At 49.1% G+C, this 21,922-nt stretch overlaps 1 protein-coding gene across 1 annotated transcript in view; it reads left to right on the top strand.

Moving 5' to 3' along the window:
- TCERG1L (transcription elongation regulator 1 like) overlaps nucleotides 1-21,922 on the top strand; it is a 223,690-nt gene that overhangs the window by 24,447 nt on the left and 177,321 nt on the right. The window contains exon 4 of the mRNA XM_070560987.1: nucleotides 20,828-21,013. Coding sequence (XP_070417088.1) covers nucleotides 20,828-21,013 — 186 coding nt within the window. The remainder of the gene's footprint in view (nucleotides 1-20,827; nucleotides 21,014-21,922) is intronic.

A 21,922-nucleotide genomic window follows, 5' to 3' on the forward strand; every position in this document is an offset into this window, starting at 1 on the left:
TTCCAATGAAGGATATAAGGAACAGATACTCATGACTCAAGACACCACAAGGAATGAAGAAGCAAATTTGTCTGTACCTTTCTCTGTACATACCATTCTCATTACTTTTCATAAAATGATGAATGTACTATTTTTGTTATCACTTGGTTTTGTATATTTTAAACTTTCATCATAATTTTATGTCACGGATTTTATTTTAGAAATATCTGTTTCATTTTATAATTTATGGGGATTTGTAATTTTCTTTTTGTTATTCGTTTATAATTTAAATAAATTGTGGTCAGATATGTGGTCTATCTAACAAGAATTCTTTTGAAATTTGTTGAGCTTTATAGCCTGGCACGTTCTTGGTTTTCATAAATGTTCCGTTGGCGGTGGTGGATAAGGATGAGTATCTGTTCCTGTTGGATGCAGAGTTCTATTAATGTGCATTTGAATAGGCTTCATAATTATGTTGTTTAATTATAGTTTTCCTTTTGAAAATAGTATTTGAGAAAAACGCAGTTACATCTTATACTGTGGTAGCGGGCTTCTCGAATGCTTCTTGTGGTTTGATCGCTTTTGACATGTTGCATTAAGTTCGTTGACATTTTGACTTACTGTGTTTTCGTGGTGGATTTATCTTTTCCTGTTGTCTGGTCACCTCCTCCATGTTGGCAGTGCTTGGTTTCTTACAGCACTTTTGCTCGTCATGTATTTCCCACAGTGTCAAATAGTTGCAGCTCTCTTCAGCTTACACTGGCTGTGTCTTTTTCTGCATCTTTGCTCTGAACTTTTCTGCATCTTTACAGTTTAAGTGTTTGTTTTAGACATTAGAGAGCTGGGTTATTATTCCAATTAGCAAGCCATCTTGTAGTTAAGGCAATTAGTCAACTTGCATATATTACTCACATTCATCTATTTGAAGTTGTTTTTAACCTTTTAGTTTTGTATTTTTTATCTTTCCTAATTTTTCCAATCTCTCAATTTGTCTTTTTTGCTGTGAATTTTATTTTTTGTTCATTTAAAAATTTTATTTTCCTCTACTGTTTGGAATTCATACACTCTATTTCTATTATTTAAAAACACTCTTGGGGCTGGCCTGGTAGTGTAGTGGTTAAGTTTGTGCCCTCTGCTTCATCAGCCTGGCGTTCACCGGTTTGGATCCTGGGCGTGGACCTGCACAGCACTCATCAGGCCGTGTTGTGGTGGAGTCCCATTTATGCAAAATAGATGGAGGATTGGTACAGGCATTAGCTCAGTGACAATCTTCCTCAAGCAAGAAGGGGAAGTTTGGTAACAGATGTTACCTCAAGGCCAATCTTCCTCACCAAACAAAACAAAACAACAAAAAACACTCTTAAATTTATATTATAAATAGTTAACTTAAAAAGCATAAAGTTAAATATTATCTTTCTGCTACCATCCCCCACTGAACAACATGAGGACATTACAGTAATTTAACACTCACCAGCCTGTCATCCCTACCCCTCCTAATTTAGATGCTTGTATTGTTCATTACTTAGTTTTTTTAAAGCATGTTTATCATTTTTGTTGCTCTTTCTACTCATTAACTATTTGGTTTTACTCAGAGGATCCTTCCAGGGTCATTTTTCTTCTTTTTATTAGATCCTTTAGAATTTAGTTTTTTTAGTGAAGGTCAGCAACTGGTAAAACCTCTGTTTTTGCTCATCTGAAAAAAAATATTTATTTTCTTTCATTTTTGAAGGACGGTTTTTCTGGTTGACTGTAATTTTTCTTCTCGACTCTTTGAAGATCTGATTCCAATGATTTATGGCTTCTGTTTATTAATGCTAAGTTTTCCATTATTCTAAGTGATGTTCCAGTGCAGGTCCTCTATCTTCTCTCTCTGGATGTGTTTAACATTTCCTCATTGACTTTAGGATTTACAGTTTCATCACAATGTATCCAGATGCCATTGTTTTAAAAATTCCTAACTTGCTGTGTGTTTTGCTCCTGGGCTTCAGGTCTCTCATCCTTCCTGAGACATCCTTCAAAAGCTGACTTTATCTTCATTTTCTCCTTCTGAAATGTTGATAAGGAATATTTTTAACTTGATTGCTCTAAATTCCATATCTCTTAGTTTTCCTTTCATGCCATTTATCTTTTTGCTCTCTGTGCTGTTTCCTGGTACTTCCTTTAGATATATTTCCAGTCACTGAGTCTCTCTTCCCCTGTGTCTAATCTTCTGTTTCAGCTCTCACTGAAGCTTTTCATTTCAACAATTATAATTTTAATCTTTAGAAATTCTACTGGCTTTTTTTTTTTTTCAAAGTTGCTTCTTCATTCCTTGTGGTGTCTTGATTCTTGCTCCTCTTAAAAACGTTTCACACACAATTTTGTATTCTGTTGATGACCGTCCTGCTACTTCTAGCCTTTGAGGGTCCGAATCCATTTGTTGTTGGATGGCTCTCACTCATGGTGGCTGGCTCTTCTTTTACGTGGTGCACTTCAGTTATGATTTATCATTTTGTCACAATATGTGGACCTTCAGCAGGCCTAAGTTGGTTATTATGATTTCCTCATAAGATATTTTATACCTGCCTGCTTCTGCAGAACTGGGGGGCACCACTAACCCAGGACCAGACCAGTCCTCCCTGAAGATATAGCTTCTGCTCAATTCTAAAATCCTAGACACATCTCACTGCTGGCCAGCCTCTACATCTGCCCACCTGCACACGTCTCCCTCTTGTCTGCCACCTGCAGACCTAAGACAAAAGTTCTTCCAGAAAGTAGGAAGAGATGGAATCCTTGGGACCACATCTCATTTTGGCAAGCATAGTGAAGCATTAGAAAGTGGAGTCTATCCAGGGTTCTCTTTGTTGCAGCTGGAGAGTCCCTGAGAGTACCCAACTCATCACACTGTTGGAAACCTAAGTCGGTTCAACTTTTTTGACTGAAAAGTCTGGCCAGCTTAATGGCTCATGTCCACTTTTCTCTAGAATTGTATAATAAGAAATATTCCTTCAATAGAGAATAAATTTTAGTCTCAGATCATATACCTTGTGGTCTGATAGCCAGGCAGAGAGCTGGATAGATGGGTTTGTAGATTTCTCTTGAGTTACAAATATCACCAGGACTTTATTTCAGTCAAATGTCAGGTGCAACACCTATAAGAAATTAACTTGTAAGAAATAAAGTTTTTGATAAGAATTAAATATTCAGCTTTCCATGCCATGATTTTCTTCCTTTAAACATTTGGTATCAATGTCATGTAGGTAAGAATTCTTGGATGGCAAAAGCCCTTTCTGTCTTGTTTACTGCTTGATTTCCAAGGTCCAGCAAAGTATCTAGTCTCTGACAAGGTCCTTGTTTTTCGTGTCATTCAGTTGATTCTGACTCCTAGCTACCCTGTGCACAGCAGAGTAGAACCCTGCCCGGTCTTTTTGTGCCATCTTCTCTCTGGTGCTCTATCAGACAATGCTCTGCTGCTATTCACAGGGTTTTCATGGCCAATTTTTTTGGAAGTGGGTGACCAAGTCCCTCTTCCCAGTTTGTCTTAGTTTGGAAGCTCTGCTGAAACCTGTCCACTGGGGTGACTCTGCTGATATTTGAAATCCCGATTGCATAGCTTTCAGCACCACAGTGACACACAGCCACCACAATATGACAACCAGCAGATGGATGGTGTGGTTCCCTGACCCAGAAATGAACTCGGATTGTGGTGGTGAGGACAATGAATCTTAACCATTAGACCACTAGGGCTGGCTAACAAGGGCCTGGAAAATACTAAATCAATGATCAATACTACAAATATGGATTGAGAGCCTACCGTGTACCCGCACTGGTGGATGTGCTGGGGGAGAGAACAGTGAACAAAACAGATCGAAAATTTTGCTTCTGTTTTACGGCTCTTACCATCTGGTTTATTTTGTTAACATTTTAGTGTATCTGCTGTGTTAATAGATTAACATACTCTCGGTGAACAGTTTTCAGATAGGGAGAGACCCAGTCTTTCCGGTGCGACACCTAAGACTACTTTCACTGGTTTCCCTGGTGGAGAATCCGTTTTCTCCTGTTTACGCAGTGTTGTCAATCATGACTGATTTTCAGAAGACAGCTGCATCAGGAATCCTAAAGATTAACATCTTTTCCTAAAACTCCCTGCATGTCATGGTCGTATTTCCCATAATTGTATCTGATGAACGCATGTGGATGTGATTGCAGTTAGAATCCTCAGAAACCTGAAGCTCGCGCTCTGAATCTGCAGCTGTGATGTGCGCTTTAGGAGACGGAGATCTGGGTGCGTCCCCCGAAGCGGCTTTGCAGAGGAGTGGGTGTTCATTTGTGTCAGACAGCGTTTGCTCTTGAGTGTTGTAGGTGATAAGCAGAAGACCAGGTTTTTCGGACTCAGACATTTATACAAATTAGGGTCCTCTTTAAGGGAAAGAATACAAAATTAGTGACAGGAATTGGGGATGGAGGCGTGGGGTTTTTGTGTGCACGGGCACCCTGGAGGTGAAGCCTCGTCAGCTCCAAGTCAGCTCTGCCTTTGGAAAAAGCAGAAATATGAGCGTCTCCAAATGACTAAGCTTTGCGTTTTTACTTATAATAATGACCTGGGGATTTTGAGTCTTACTTGCAACTTCCTTGTTCCTCCTGTATCAATACAAATGCCTTTTATGTAAACAATATATTATTCACGCTTTTAAGGACAGTACGTATTCATTCCAGGTACCATTATCTTCAATACGGTGGATTATTTATTATTTTTTTGGGGTAAGGGAGGTTGGCCTTGAGTTAACATCTGCTGCCAATCTTCCTCTTTTTACTTGAGGAAGATTGGCCCTGAGCTAACATCTGTGCCCATCTTCCTCTATTTTATGTGGGATGTCGCCACAGCATGGCTTGATGAGCAATGTGTAGGTGCGTGCCGAGGATCCGAACGTGCGAACCCAGGATGTCCAAAGTGGAGTGTGCAAACTTAACCACTACACTACCGGGCCAGCTCTGGTGGATTTTTTTAAATTGAAGTTGAACCTTGGGCCCCTTCTGATCTAAGAAGCCTATTCGCCCTCAGCCCCATGGTGGAGAGACAGTCCTGTGTGGCGGGTTTACTCATGCAGTGCGGGGGTGCAGGGCAGGCCTCAGCGTGGACTGCTGCAAGGCCTCGCGCATAATGGACACACAGGAAATATCTGCTGATTCAGTAAAGGAAGAGTGAATGCAGTTTGGATGCAGGGAACAGGATTTTACAATTTGCAACAGAAGGAAGAAGGATAGCGGCTGTTGGTGGTCAGATCATGGCCTTTGAGACCCTGAGAAAGAGGCGTGTAGACACTGATGCAGGTTTAGCTAAGATAAAAAGAATTCTCACAGGGGACTACAACAACCTTTATGACTCACATGTTGTGACTGACTTTAAGGTGGAGATATGAATATTGGGACAGAAGAGGGAGGGGGCCAGAGGGTTTGCTGGGATTCCGTGGATGGCCTGACTCCTCTCCTTTCTGCTGGGAGGTGAAATGACAAGGCCCAGGAGGTCCAACTCAGGTGCCTGTGGCTGCAGAGCTTCTGGTGGTGAGGCACACCACTGCCCGCCCAGAGCCTGTCTCAGGTCCCTCTCTGAGGCTGCCCAGGTAAACCTGGGGCTGTTTCCACACATTGCAACCATAGAGAGAATGTGTGCGTGCATGCATGCACATGTGTGTGTGCAGATGCACATGTGTCTTCCTGTGCAGATACAGATGCCACGTGTAGCTTAATATTGAAAGATGCAGAGGGCTGGCTCTGCTGGGCCCCACTACAAAGGGAGAAGCTCTCACCAAGTGGTCCCCCGTGGGCATCCCTGATGGAAGTGGGAGCATCTCGGCTTACCCACTGCAGTGAGAGGTGGACGAACGGCGGGAAGGGGGTTCGGACAGATTTGCTTCGACTGTTACGGCTCTGTGAGACCCACGAAAGCTCTGAGCTCTCCCATTTTCCATTATTTCCGGTTGTTTAGAGACTGTGTCCCTGACACAGTTGGAGTAGGTCTGCTGAAGTGTGACCTTCCTCGTGGGGACACTAGATGGCCTGTTTTCCTCTTGGGTTTGGAATTTTCATGGTTTCAGGCTAATGTGGCCATGGCCTTCTCTTTGCTTTGGGCACCACTAAACGTGTGACATGAGTATATTCGCCAAATGTCACTTCTTCCAGGGCTCCTTCACGTTGCTCTTGACACTGATGACACTGTGTTTTCTTTTGCCCTTCTGGGAATTCTTCAGGCCACAAAAAACCAGGCATGACATCATGCCTGGAAATTACTGGTAGGAATGATGATTATAGATAAATATATTGTGCCAAGTATCTTATGTTCCTGCTGACCTGCCTGGTGCTGCCTTCTTTTTTTCTTTCCTCCTTCTCTCCCTTCCCTCCTCTGACCCTTTGTAAAGTCAACGCATGTTTAGAATGCCTTAAAATTGCAAGGAAAATGGCCAGATTTTATTTGAACATGCACAGTGTGCAGGCACGTCATAAGCGCCTTCCCTGTGCAGGGGGCTTAGCTCACTGGTCCTCACGTGGACTTGCACTCTGTGAAGCAGGTAGCAGTGTCCCCACCTCAGGGAACACTGGGTGCTGCTGTGAGGCTGGGCCAGCTTCCAGAAGAGCTGTGTTGAGCCAGACCAGGCGAGGTCTCCCGGCTCCTGCAGCTTGGCGGCCTGCGGTGAGACTGGCTTTCATGGAATGAACACAGAAATGCGTGTGCAGTGGTGGCAGACACATGTAGGAGGGAGTTGTGTGGGGCCGTGCAGGAGGATCATGCAGGAGGAGGTACAGACAGGGACCACCTTCAAGGGTGACTCCGGGGAGACAGTACACGCGAGAGGAAGAGGCCTTCCTCTTGCAAAGCTCCTGGTGCAGGAGAGAGTGTGAGCCGCCAGGGCCAGAGCTGCTCCTGGGGCGGAGGCACCAACACCAATGGGAGGCAGCTGGAGGCAAGAGGGGAGCCAGGCTGCCCGTGGTCAGGCAATGATGCCCACGGAAGGGATGCAGTCAGATGTGTTTTGAAAGGAGGCTTGTGGCTCAACGGTGGAGATAAATCAGGGGGCTGAGGGGCTGCCTTGTCTGCACTGTGCAGATGTGATCTCGAGGAGGTGCTACTATCCCGATGTGACAGATGAGGGGACTGCAGGCTCTGGGTGGTCAGTCCCTCGCCCCCCACCCTGGGCTCAGAGTTGTGGGCACTAGGAGCAGGTGGCGCTCCAGAATGCCCTGATTTGGGTTCTTGGGGGCTGCGAGGCCCTGCAGGGCATGGAGGGAGCAGGGCAGCTGCCTCCAGGCTACGCCACGCATGTCCATAAGTGAATGAGTGCGTGAGCATGGCCGCGGAGGGACGTTAACCATCTTGCCAGGAAGCAGGGAGCAGCTCTCTTATGTAGCCATGGTCTGGCACAGGCCACTACCTCCCCAGGCTGCAGGAGATTTTCTGGCCTGCTGTCTGTGTAGCTGCAATGGCTGGGATGCTGTTAAAGCTGGGGGTGTGCATGCACCACCACAGGAAATCCTTCTGACGGTTACAGTGGCTGGGGCTCAAAAATGAACTATAATCTCCTTTGTTTCTCCCATCATCTCTAGAATGAGTGGGATGATTTTAAGCTCCTTTTGTCCTTGGTGCTCACCATGTGTGGGGTGCAGGAGCTGACGGTTTTGAGCACAGCCTTAGCCCTGGGCCTGGGTCTGCATGTGGGAGAATTCAGTTCCCTCCAGGTGCTATCTCAGCAGGGTTATTACTCTCCTTATTCCTCTCCAGGGCCTTGGTCCTGGAACTCAAAGCCTCATCTCGCTGGGGTATCAGTTCTACAAGGACAGATGCCCTTGTGCCTTATTCCCTGAAACGTGAATGCACATGGCACATTTCACCTGCAGCAGCTACACATGACGGGAAAACTTTTCTGAAAATTTCTGTCTTTGAGATTTTCATTCTCAAATGCAGTGGGTGTTCATTAGGGGTATGTATGGAACCCTGCTCCAGAGGCTGTTTCCTAGGGAAAGTCTGTTTTGTGGAATAGAGTTGTCAGTGTGGACACGTTTATCCTGGTGTGATCCATTAAGGCTGCGTCCACTGTCCTGAATAGTCTTGCAAGTAAACAACTGCGTGCATTTACCTGGGAAAATTCAGGGGACAGAACCCACTCTGGCAGGTGGCGAAGGGACAGGCATGTTTGGCATCTCCATTATGAGGCATTCTATCATCTTAATTTCATAATGAAGATAGGCACAATAAAGCAGGAAAATTCCTACGCGTCGTCAGCTGGCTGATTGCATCGCTGTCTGAATGCGTCTCCGAAGAGAAAGACGGTTGAGAATGGTTTCCTGTGCTTTATTACTGCCACGGGACGTGATGAGGCAGGTAAGAGGTGAGTGTAAATCGTGTGTGCGTCGAACATAATGAAGTGCTTTGAAAGCAGCTGCCTGATGATAAACAGTGTAGTTTTGCTTAATGCACTATAGAACCCTTCACACAACTTTGGTTGTTGTGCAAACAAATAGGATTTTGTCCTGCTTTCAAGGTCAGTAAAACCTTGGGCTGTCTGTTAGTAATAGCATCGCTTGCTGCAGCTTTAATGATATGAGCACATTTATGTTAAGGCAAAAGGTTAATCTTCTGCCCATGCCCTAGCATTCCATAGAAAAAGACACCCCTTTTCAGGACAGCCGTGCCCACCCTGGGACCCTCCACAGGGTGTGCATTGCTGGATCCCCAAAGGGTGAGCCCCACTCAAGGCTAACCTCAGAAGGTGAAGAATCTGAGAGGACCCCTGGAACCCACTAAGCCACTTACAGAATGAATCCTTCAGGAGACCTGGGTTGATATGTTGACTACTCAGTTGACATGCATTTGTTAAATACCTGCTGTATACACAACACCTGGACATGAGCTGTGAATACAGTCTTGCCCTCAAGGCGTTTATAAATGTGGGTGGTAAAGGCAGCAGCTATGTCTTGGATGTTCTGACGGAAAGTGAGTCTTGGGGAGACAAGGAGCTCTGCTGAGCCAGCCCTTGGGTCCAGCTTGGCTGGTGTGCATGCATGCATGTGTGTTGTCACAATCCACTTCCACCCCAGGCACCTGAGCCCTGGTCTGCTGCACACCCGCCCTTTCCTGTGACGGGTCTGGGATCCCAGAGAGTGGGCTGCTGTGGGTGGGTTCTGGCTCAGAGGGGAGGCTGAGCTGACGGTGCTTGTTAGAAGTTACTGTCAAACTGTCCATTGTTTCTTAATGAAGAAAATCGCCACCCTGCTCTCTCCCCCTTTCCCTCCTAACACAATTCATTACCGCACTCAGGGCATTTAGATTACCCAGTATTCACGGCAATTTGTTCTTTGGGGTAGTGTAATTAATCTCTAGTTTTAATAAAATGAATATTCAAATTTTTGTGCATCAAGTTACGTGAAATCATCAAAATTACAATAAATTAGTATTTCTAAACTGATGCACAAAGCTGAGTGAATTCGCCACCCTCTTAGCGTTAAATAGCTGGTTCGTCCTTGCCTAGCTCCATCTCCGGTGCTGAGGCGGGGAGAGCTAAATACACACTTGTGTTCAACCCGTGCGGAGCCCAAGAGGTGACTCAGCCATTACGTGTTTGGGGCTCGATCCCGTGGCGGGAGAGGGGCTTGCTCATGTGGATGTGGTGGGATCCAGTGCACATTTTGAGCTTGTGTCATCAGGTGTCCCTGGGAGAGACACACATGTCACAGCACATCTTTTGTCTGTGGGAGGAGACCCAGCTGAGAGGGTCCACATGGCTGTGAGGAGAAGGAGCTGTGAGAAGGAGTGCGAGGACCTGGGAAGTACGGGCACCTTTCAGCATAAGGTCTGGGGACAGTGACTAGGAGGGATCGTCCATCTAGGGGGGGTTGCTCAGAGCACCACCATGGGGTCTTCAGGGTCTGCGCCCACAGCTGTGGGCTCCAATCCGAGGCCCTGGGCCTGCCCAGCTCCACCCCAGATGACAGTTCAGAATGGAGAAACTTGGAATGTGGATGAGGGACAGGTGGCAGGGCTGTCAGCTCCACGTTCAGCACAGCTGCTGGTGGCAGCACAAAGAGAGGAGGCGCAGTGGGCCCTGCCTCAGCTCCGCTGGAAAGGCAAGAGGGAGAGAGAACATATCAGGGAGGCGAAGGGGCCTCCTGGTGCTGGGGCCTGGGAGGAGACTTGAGTGGCTGGAGACGCGTCCGGATGTGCGGGCAAAGTTAGATTAAAATGAGCCACAGAGCGGCAATGCTGCTTCCTAACAGTTTTAAATGAAACGCGACTAGATTGAAATCCGCCCTTGGCAGAGCAGTTTCTGGGCACAGACATGCTATGCCTGTAAGTCAACAAAAACAAAGACAGGGTAATGTGGATAAAATTAAAAGGATCTGTACAGGCAAGTCACCTTCCAAGTGCCTTAAATGAGGGGAGGTTGAGAGGGAAAAAAAGCAAAGATTAATAAATCGAATCTCAGTTTTCATGGTGATGGGATTTTAGCAAAGCTGAACAAATGCCATTGAGGTGGCGCTGGGGCACCTCACTGTGAGCAGACGCTATCCTGAAGGACAGTGGTCCTGTGTGCCGACCACTTCTCAGAGTCTGGGCTCTGCGTGCGCAACATCATTCCGAGGAAACTGCGCACTCCTTTTAGAACAGGAGAGGTGGGTGCCTCCAGGAATGCCGTTCACTAGAGTCTCTGCCTTGTCTGGGAGTAGACGACCATGAGCAAGGAGCAGTACAGAGGCCAGGGAAGTGAAGGCAATGTGAGCTCGCCAAGACCATGAGTAGATGGGGGACAGTGGCTCGTCTTCTGTCACACGCAGTGCCCTACTGTTCTCTCAGCCGAACGGTAGAAAATGGGAGATTCCGAGGGGAGCGTCGTTTCCCCTGTGGCGTACTTCACAACAAATTGTCTTCTTTCTGTCAGGGAAGATTTCGTCTGGGAATACTCATCCCTCTGGTCGCTGACTCTGACTTGGGGACAAATCCTGGTTTTCTTATTTCCTGGAAAGACTTGAGATGCGGGCGTTCCAGGCTCCATGTGCCTAAGCTATCCCGTGGTGGGCTGGGCTCTGAGCCTCTGTGGGATCGCTGCCTGAGAGCTGCGGGTCGCTGGGCGCCCTCGGAGGACGCAGATGCCCACACAGGTGATTGTGTAAAATGGGGGGCCATGGAAGGGGGTGCTTGGGTGAAAGGACGTTGTCAGAGGAGAGCTCCTGGGCAGGGGCAGCGCAGATGAGACCGACACCCTGTCACTCGTGGGCCTGCACATGACGTGGCGGCTTGGAGGAGAATGGCAGTGTCGGCCTGGGAAGGGGGCACTGAAGGTCCCAGGGGCAATGGGGGAGGCCTGCTGGTGGGTTACAAAGGCCCCTGGGCATGGTCTGGAGGGGAGATCAGAGCAGCGCAGTGAGGGTGACGGCAGGGAGCTCCTGTAGTATTTGGGCTGTCACTGATGGGACCCTGACAGTGGGATCCAGGAGAGGGCCCAGATTTGAGAATTCTTGGGCCGAGTTGTCAAGATTTAACAGGTGATTGGTTAGAGGTTGAGCCAGAGAGAGAATGAGGTGTCTAGGTGATTCTGGCATTTGTGCCTGGGGTGACAATGAGGTGGCTGGGCTAGGGGGCTTCCCTGAAGTAGGCATAGCAGCAGGAGAGGTAAGTGAGGGGCGGAGGAGGAATTAACCAGGAATTGATGGCTCAGGTGTGTACGTGCACTGTGGGGTTTGAAAGACGAACGTGCACCAGGGTCTCAGCGTGGATGGCCTGATCCAGGGGGAGCGCTGCCACTGGGGTGGAGGAGAGTGAGGGGGTCGCATCTGGCCTGGGATGGAGGTTTCTGAGAGGACCAGGGAGGAGGCGTCCACAAGAATAGAGAGGTGCTGTCAGAGAGCCAAGAGGACCCCAGGGAGCCTCCTGAAGGTCAAGGAGGAAGCAGGAAGGAGAAGGAGGGGGAGGGAACAGGGAGAGTGGGAAGACAGACTGAAAAGCATGCATTGGAGGTGGTCCCAGGAGGCCCTGTGGTTATAGCCAGAGCCTCTCACTGTGAGGCAGAGGAGAATGCAAAGACCCAGGGGTGATGAGTAATGGACATGAGGTGGTAGAGGCGGCGCTGATCCATGGACCCAAAAGTTTATTGGCACCAACTATGTGCCAGGAGCCAACGTTTCTGAAAATCCCCCTCGTAGAAAGGGAAGCAGGGTGAGACATGTGTCGGGGGAGGGGACACTCAGTTGAGAGGCATCTGAAGGAGGGAGAAACAGGGGCACATCGGTGAGGGGTCAAGTCTGTGTCCCCTGTGCCCCAGAAGGAAGAGGCACAGCTCCTGGTCCCACCACAGCTCCAGCTGCTGCCATACCCTGCTCCCGCCCTTGTGGGACACAACTCGGTGGGACATGATCTCTGAGTGCCCCCGGGAGACGACCGCTGCTTCTCCTGCACCGCCCGAGCCCTAGGCTGGCACCCTGTCCCCTCCGCCATGGCCAGGTCTGGAGTGCTTTGGCCTCCTCTCGACCATAGAGGTGTTGGCTGCTGCCCACAGGTGGCTCCCTGCTCTGCATGAGCCTCATGGCCTGGGCCAGCCGAGGGTCCTGGACCAAGACGGTGGAGCCGTGGTCCATGGTTGGGGGCTGCTCCTGCCACTTTGAGAGTCATTTCTGAGTAATAATTTCCAAAGCATCATTCCTGGGAAAGTTTGCTCATGATTTTGAGGAAAGAGACTGAAGCTCCATGTTGAGTTTGTGACAGCAAAACCCCAGGTGTTGGCAAAGGGATGCAGGTGACTCCTTCAGAGGTTTGGCTAATCTGTGACTTCAGACCCAAGGAAGAGGGAGCCTCAGGGGAAACCATCTGAGATGTCACCAATGCGCTGGTCCGTGCCTGGGCCACCTGCCCGTCCGTCTAGGCTGTACCCTCACCTATGGGGGTGCCCAGGTGGCCTGGCTGTGAGTCCAGTGGTGTCACTGATACAAGGATAGTGACCATCCTAGGCCAGGGATAGGTGAGGACCAGGAGGAATGTGGGTGATAGAGCCGCCTGAGGGAGAGTCCCTGGACCTGACGTGAGGCTGGTGCTGACCTGCTCCTGACCCGCACTCCTCAGGCCATCTCTGCTGGTCTCTTTGGCCAACTGCCATTGTCTGAGGTCCCCCTGTGCCTGTGCCCTTGGGGCTGGCCACACCCTCCGTCCCCACCCACACCTGGCCAGGCCTGCAGGAAGGAGATGGAGCTGAGGGAGATGCTTCCTGCAAGATCTCTGGCCCATGGTTCTGCCTGGGGACCCATGAGGCCACGGGCGCCTGCCCAGGCCTGGTGCTCTGCGCCTGACCCTCAGACACCCAGCTGCAGAGCCTCCTGGACCACAGGGAGGGTGGGGTGAGAGCAGGTGGGACCGCCTCCCTCTCCCCTGGCTCTGAGCGCAGTGCACTTTCCTTTCTCCATTCCCCAGGGACTTTGCCTTAGTCTGCTCAGAGCTGGATCATGAAGCCAAGCTTCTGGAGTCATCTCTGGTATGTTTCCTTCTGTGCAGATTTCAGTGACCAGCTGGCAGTGAGCTGGCTCCATCACCAGGGCCTGCATTTTCCAAGGGAAACATCCTTCACTCACAGGTTATTAGCTGCAGCAGAAGCTGCTGACCTGCCCCTGGGTAGGCTCCTTCCACAGACTTGGAGCTGGCGTCAGGACAGTACAGAGGGAAGAGGCAGGGATGAATGGGCACCAGCCAAGACCACAGGCCAACTTGCTCTGAGATCCCTTGGAAGATCCTTGCCATCTGTGGAGGCACCAGGACTAGCCTTGTCAGGGGGAAGGGATAAAGATGTGGTGGGCACCTACACTTGGTCCAGCAAGTGATCTGCGAGATGCCATTTGGTTCTCCAAACAACATTGTTCCCACCTCACAGATGAGGAACTGAGAGAGGAGCTTCTGTGACCTTCTCCAGGTTGCACTACTGGTTGCCCAGCCTGCTGAGGTCTGGAGCTGGCATCCACACCCTCCCAGGAGGCCCAGGCGGTAGCCTAGGAGAGTCTTGTGTTGGTATGGACATGGGCTGAGTGGGCCACCTTCACCCGTGATTGGACATGCAATTCACAGACTGGGCTGGGATGTGGAGCCAGAGCAGTTGCCAGGGCCATCCACCCCACCCCGTGTGGGGTTCTGGGCAAATGGACACTCCCTCAGCATCGGGGTCCTGCACTGCCCCAGGTGGCAGTGAAGACAAGTGTGGCAGGTTCCTTGAGCAGTTCACGTCCAGAGGGCCCGATCTTGATGACTTGGCCAGTTTGCTGAGAGGGTCCGTGGAGCTTGGTGATCATCCTGCCCAGCTTGTGGGTTTCTTCCTCAGCATATGGAAAACTTCAACTCTGCCAGGAACTGAGTGTCTCTCTCAGAAAACAGCCAGAAGGACAAACACCAAGAAAAGCTAATAAAAATAAAGATCACCTCGTTATGAACAATGCACACACACGCGGGGGGTGGTTTGCTGGCCTGTCACTGAGACACACAAAACCCATCACATCTTCTTAAAAGGAATGGGTCAAGTGCTGACGATTCCTCCTTCCTGGGAGCTGTGTGTCCGCATGCCGCTCTCGGAGGACGGGAAGGAATAAGAACCTGTGCTCTTGGCCCCGTCTCCGCAGCTCTCCCCTCTGCCCGTTGCCTGTCAGGCCACAGGCGCCTGTTAGAGACCCCAACGTGCCTCCCCTGAAACCTGTTGCACCTGCTCACGTGCCTAACGTCACTGTCTTCACCAAACAGTCATTTTGCAGGAATAATTACAGTTGGTAGATAGATTGCCTGAAGGATTTCCACCGGAGCTGAAATCATTTGCTAAATAGACATAACAAACTAATGGTTGTTTATTTTTTTGAATATGTGGCTCTGCACAGAGACACAGCAGCTGGTGATTGTCAGATGAGCTTCTCTCCTCAGCACAAGACTCTCGCCAGCCATCCCAGTGTTTACTCAACACCCTCTGCCAACTTTGAGACCTGAGGTCTTCCCTTCTGCATGGGCATCCTCAGAGGCAGAAATGACATGCTGAGTCCTTCATCCTGTTCTCTTGTAAAGATGCAGAAGTTAAATGTGTAGCATTTTATCTCCTCTGCAACCCACTGGCAGTTATAATTCCCCTCTTACTGTCTGGTGACTCTCTGATACCAGAGCAGCCCTTCCAGGCTGAGCATCCCTCCTGGAGGGGGCCAGAGGCCTGGATGAGGGGTGAGGGTCTGGCCTGGACGAGGGGCAAGGGTCTGGGCTGGACGAGGGGCGAGGGTCTGACCTGGACCAGGGGTGAGGGTCCCTCTGCAGCACTTCCTGCCTCTGCTCTTTTTCTGCAGAACACAGGCTGTGACTGAGATCCTCTGGGCAGGGAGCGGGATCTCTCCCAGTGCATGCCTGGAGAGGAAGAGAAAATCGAGACGTAGTGAGAACAGGTCGCATCGTGCAACCCCTGAGCAGGCTCCCCTGAACATGTGCAGCGCCAGGATGAGCATGGTCAGCCTATGCTGGGTGGTTCTAGAGCCCCTCTTGTGCCACTGTCCCAGCTCCCATGGCCACTAGCCTTTTCCTTCCGTCCTCTCTGTTGAATCCTGGAAAACGCAAAATGCAGCCTCTGATTTTGGAGGCAGGCTCTGGGAGGGTGCCAGTAGTCAATGTGCCTGTGAGCACAGAGGCTCATGCAGAAACCACCTGTCCCCGTATGCCGCTGAGGCCCACAGAGGTTCAGATAAGTCATTGCACCGGCCATCACCAAGGCCCCCTGTGCATACAGCCCCAGGGTGGGCTCTGGTGGTGCCAAGGAGAGAGTCTTCCAGAAGCTCGAGTCTGCCCAGGTGTCTCAGACGAGGGAGGGAGGGACAGGCGTCCGGCCAGGTGGGGCCCCAGCACTAGCCCTGCAGAGGAACCTGATGTTAGGGTTCAGGTGCTATCATTCTCCAGGGACCTTTGGGAAGTTTCTTAAACCTCTCTGAGTCCCATTCTCTTCAGCTGCAAACAGGGATGATAGAAGTTCTCTTCGTGTGGCTGTTAGGGGTCTACTCAGAAGGAAACCTGCAGATGAAGCTCTTGCATGTTTGGCCATCAGAGAAGGAGGCAGACATGGCAGTGAGGATAAACCTGCAGCGAAGGGCCGTGAGCTAGCGCACATGGAGTGCCTGGTGCTGGCCTGCCTGCTCTCCTCCAGCAGAATTCATGGGAAGCACATGGTTAATTACTGCTTTGCTTAAAATGTTGATTTTTATAAGTAATCCTTATGGGATAGCATCTCTGGCTTATCTCCTAGCTGGCTTAGCAGTGTTTTTTGGCTGGAACTCTTATCTCGCTGTTTATTTACTCAACTAAGGGATTCTCTGCAGCCCTCGGGGAGAACGAGTTCTGATAATTATTTATCAGTCGACAGTTGATCGAGTGCCTGCTTGTCTTCCAACACTGGGCTCGGGAGGTGTCTCTCGGGGAGCAGCTGGCGTCCCAGGGCTCTCGCTGGCTCTGTGCACCTCCTGGCTGGCGTCCACAGGCAGCATGTACCTGCGGGCCTTTATCTGTTTGCATCAGGGTCTCCTGTCGGATCGTCTTTCCTGTCCCCCGCCGTGCGCAGTCTGGCATACAGATGCTTGATAAATACCTGGCCGAGGGGGCAGGAAGGAAACAGGAAAACCCAAATAATCAACAGCCTTCCTTCCCCTGCTGGGTGCCCCAAATTTTATTATTGCACAACCATCAGTAAAAGTTCTTGAGCACCAGCCTCCCAAAGCGCATTCTACTTATTTACAATGTGCACGCATGTCTTCTTGTGCTCAGGCGTGCTCTCAGTGTGCTGCAGGTTTGGGGCGAGGTTCTGCTCCCACAGCAGGTGCCTGTTCTAACAGGAACACACGAAACACCTCGAGAGGGCCTGGAGCCTGCTGGAAGCCATACGGTAATGACTCCGGGACCTCTTCTTTCTTTCTCATCCACCAACTACGACAATACTTTTGGTGATGTTGGTTATTAACTTTCTATCTTCCCTGATAATATTCAGTCGATTTTGTGAAATAACTGGAGAGTGTTGCATTTTTATAGGTAACCACACAAATGCAAAGTGGGTTAAAAACTATTTTCCAAGTTTTTCTTTTTGCTGAGCAAGATTTGCCCTGAGCTAACATCTGTGCCAGTCTTCCTCTATTTTGTCTGTGGCTAGCAGTGGTGTGTAGGTCCGTGCCTGGGAACCGAACCTGGGCCACCAAAGTGGAGGGCGCTGAAACTAACCACTAGGCCACGTGGGAGGTCCCCAAGGTTTTTTTGTTTGTTTTAAAGAGGCAGATGAAGTCTACTTATTTTCCTTTTAGTTGACACATATTTTGACAACAAAATCACGTGGTGATAAAGGCATTCCCACGCTTCCACCCACGAAGCATGGCAGCCTTGGCATCTGTTTCTTTGAAAACACCATGAGCTACTTTCTCATCCGTTGCTAAAGGGTCCTCTTCATTTGAACAGTAGATCAAGTTCATTAAACAAATTCACTAGGTAGCGTATCACCAGGTCGGCCGGTTCAGTACTCTTTACTTAGAGAGGAAAGACGTTAAGCATAGCAATTCTCTTCAGCACACCAGCGGCTCTGTCTCTGAACGGGGCAGAGAAGTGGTTAAATTCCCGTGAAAACACCTGCGGTGAAATAGTATCAACGTGGAGATGCTGAGGGAGAAAAGCCAAATTTAATAAGAAACTTTTGCATGGGGCTTTACGGTGTATTGACGTTCACAAAATTACCTCATTAAACTGACACCTGCACACCCTGAAATGCTCACACTGTTTTGACCCTGAATATGTATCTTAGGGCAATAAATGCAGAAAGTAACTTCTTTTGCACACAGTTGTGTGTGTCACGTTTATTTATAATAGGCTACAGCTATTATGATGGGGGCTGGTTGTATGAATACAGCAAATTTGTGTGGCTGGTCCATTGCCTGGAATACCAGGCTCTGATTGGTAATTGGACTGGGGAAGGCCATTTAATGATAAGGGCAGTGATCATTTGAAACGCCTCCTGAGAAAGCTGTGCCCACACAGGGTAATGGTGCTGCGTTATCAACACAGCTAGACCGGGCACCAGAAAACTGCCAGGTCACTGCTTAACAAAAGGGCAACGGTGTCCAGCTGGGGAGACCAAAGGGACATTTTTACCACTTATTTAGTCTATTTTATAAGTATTCTGTAATGTGTTTTTATTATTAAGTAGGACGATACTTTTTGAATAGTTTTTTTTTTTTTTTACGTTAAATCTGTATGTGACAACAAGATACCACTATACACCTGTTCGAATGGCCAAAATCTAGTACACTGACACCAAATGCTAGAGAGGATGAGGAGCAAAAGGAACGCTCATTTATTGCTGGTGGGAACGCAAAATGGTGCAGCCACTTTGAGAGACAGTCTAGCAGTTTCTTACAAAGCTAAATGTAGTCTCACCATATGATCCAGCAGTCGCACTCCTTGGGATTTACCCAAATGAGCTGAGAACTCGTGTCCAGACAAAACACACACACAAATGTTTATAGCAGCTTTTTTCATAACTGTAAACGCTTGGAAGCAACCGTTCACCAAGTAGATGAATAGATAAGCTGTAGTACATCCAGACAATCGAGTATTATTCAGTGATAAAAAGACATGGGCTATCTTGCTGTGAAAAGACACAGAGAAACTTTAAGTACATATTGCTAAGTGGAAGAAGCCAGTCTGAAAAGGCTACATCACGTATGGTTGCAATTATATGACATTCTGGAAAAGGCAAAACTATGGAGACAGTGGAAAGATCAGTGGTTTCAGGGGTACGGTGGAGATGAGCACAGAGGGTGGTTAGGGCTGTGACACTGTGACAGTGAGTGGCGGATACAGGACTTATGCGTTTGGCAAAGCCCACAGAATGTACAACACAGTGAACTGTAATGTAAACTATGGCCTTTCGTTAACAATAAGGTGTCAGTGTTGGTTCATCAATCGTTAACAAACATGGCCCTGGGTGCAGGACGGTAATAACGGGGCAGTCGGGTGAGGAATGGCATTGTGAGAGTATGGGAACTCTCAGTATTTTCTCCAAACCTAAAACTGCTCTATAAAAATTAGATTAAATTTTTAAGATCGTATTTGGCCATCATAGGGAATGTGGAAAATATGAAGACAGAACGAAGAGAGATTCCATAGGATCTGGCACTGAGTGCGTCCAGAACTAGCCTACCCCCTGCCTCTCTGTTTCCAATAAAGTGGCCAGGATGAGGACATGGAAATGGAAGTCAGAGCATCCTCCTCCGCTCCACGCACCTCGTGGCCTGGCTCACTCAGAGTGAAAACCCGAGTCATCATCATACCTCGGCCACCCTCCCCACCCCGCCCGCATTTCCCTCTCTGCCCCTCTCCCGTCCCCCTGGCCTCCCCGTCTCCTTGCAGCTTCTGGAGCACACTAAGTAGGCATCAACCTCGGGGCCTTTGTGCTTCCTCTACTCCTCCCTGGCCTGAGTGGCTCCTGTCCTTGCCTCCTGCAGGCCGTCACCCACGTACCCCTCCCCAGTGAAGACCTTCCTGACAACCCCATTTAGAGGTGAAACCCGCCTCCCAGATGTCAGTCCCCTCCCCTGCATCGCTTTTCTCCCTTGTGCCTATCAACCTATAACACAAAGCAAATAGACACGAAAAGTGCATCCGTGTGTCTTCCCCACCTGGGGCTACAGTCCCCCAAGGCGGGCCTTGTCTCTGATTCACTGCTCTGTCCCTAGGAGCTAGAACATGCTTGGCGTCTGGTCAACCACATAAAGATTTGCTGACTGAGTGACTATAGAGTGTTGAAATTAGAGTGGTTCGGTAACGTGCTTATTTACCGAACATACTGTGAGCTGCCCCCATGGCGCTGCATGCTCTTTGATGTGATTCCACTGGCTGTTTAACCCTCACTGAGTGGATGCACCATCGTTTATATGACCGTTCACCTTTTGTTAATATTTCTAGTTTCCCACTATAAACCTTTATCTTAAGGCACTGGACTCATGGACGAATTACAGAAAGGGAAACGCCAGATCAGAAGTTGTGAACTATGTTGAGGTCTTTAGAACATACTTCCAAATTGCTTTCCAGCACTGGCCAAACGAGGCCTCCACCATCAATATAAGGAGGTATCTACAAAATATTTCTTAGAAACCACAGTTATTTGAGGGGCTGAGGATTCCATAAAAAAAAAAAAAAACGCTTTACAGAAGAGGCATATACAGAAACAAACTTTCAAATTCTTCCTAAGGCCAGAAAGGACAAGCTGGCTTTCAGGTTTGGAGCCCAACTCCTCACAAGGAGCTACCCAAGCCGAGACGGATGTTGAGTTTCTCCACTGCAACGGCCCGTCAGATGGCCAGCCTGACTGCTCAGGGGCAAGCTGAGCCTCATGGGCTCTGGAAACCCCTCTCTGCCCTGGCCCCTAGCTGCCCCTTCCTCTGCACCCACCTCCCACATTCCTTATGTGCCACTCCCTGGGCCCTCAGCAGCCTCTGCTCCCAGTAGTTGCCCACTTTCACCATCAGCTCTCATCTGTACGTATGTAACTCATGTGACTGTAGCAAAGTTGCTTCTCTTTAAGGTGCACACGTAAGCTGTGAGCTTCGACTGTAAGCTTTGTGACTCACTAAACATCACACAGAGGTGTGTGTGTGCTCTGTGTACAACTGACATGTTGATAGATTACAAACGCATCCCATTTATTTCTGGGATAGTGGCACACAGCATGTGCTTCCAGCAAAGGGGGTTAGCACCACTTTTGTTTTCTGGGTACTGGTATGTAGCATAAGGAAATGGCATTTGTCTCCTGAGGACACTGGGCGTCCCCATGCTGACCTCCCTGTTCCTCTTCTGCAGGTGGCGGCCACAACAGCCTTAAGCCCGTCAGCAGCAGCCCCACCATTGCCATCGCAGCCGCTGCCACAGCCATGGTCTCCATGGACCCTGACGGACTTGGGGTCCCATCACCATCCAGTGTGCAGCCCTGCCACTTCCTGACATTGGCACCCATCAAAATACCCCTGAGGACCACTGCTTTCTCTGGTAAGCACAGAGCACTGTCTCTCAAAGCCTTGAGCGAACAAGGCAGGAACGAGCCTGCCTTCAGGTCCTCAGTCTCTGGGTTCATGTGCTGTGTGGATCCAGGCCTGGCTCCGGGGAGGGACGTTTGGTTGGGGTTATACAGGTTTTGCTCATCTTCAAGCTACACAAACGGACCTCAGTTCCATTGAACAAAGTCTTGTTAGGTCAACTCGGGCATTTTCTGCCATAAAGCAAAGTTTAAAGTTTCTGTTTGAGGAAATGAGACTTCCCTTTACTAACTCTTTAGGGAGAATGAAGTAGTGACCAATAGGGCAAGGACGCTGAGAAGTCTGGACTTTTCTTACATGAGGCATGGAAGAAAGAAAGGCAGCATGTTAGAAATCAGTTAAGCATCTAAGTTAATAAAACACAAAACAGTACAGCTCTCACTCAGCCATCCCACCTGGGCTCAACAGCTGGGCCTTCTCTGAACATGTGGGATGGGGTCCTACCCACCATGGCAGGACCTCTGTGGAAGCCACTGAAGCCCTGGGATGAGTACGAGAGGCGTGGATGACCACAAAGGTATTTGAGTCCATAAGTGTGGTTGGCGTACTCTTCTGAAAAGTCCTCAAGGTGGAGGCAGGGCTGGTAGACATCCTGGCATCCTGAGCAGAGCCAGGATGTGTGATGTGGGTCTCAGAGGGGAGATCAAAGCCCCCAGGTTCTGGATTGGTTGTGACTATGTGTGTTCAGAGCTGTACATGTCTGTCTGTTACCTGTAACCAGCAAGCCATGTGTTTGGGCGCCATCTTTGTGAACCCACGTTTAGCTCCTTTCCTCAAATGAAGAAAGAGCAACATTAATTTGGAATGACATATAGTAAGTACTCAAATCTTGTGAGCTAGTACTCTTTAGTTTTAGTGTTTC

This window comes from Equus przewalskii, chromosome 1 (genome assembly GCF_037783145.1).
Source record: "Equus przewalskii isolate Varuska chromosome 1, EquPr2, whole genome shotgun sequence".
Classification (NCBI taxonomy): domain Eukaryota; kingdom Metazoa; phylum Chordata; class Mammalia; order Perissodactyla; family Equidae; genus Equus; species Equus przewalskii.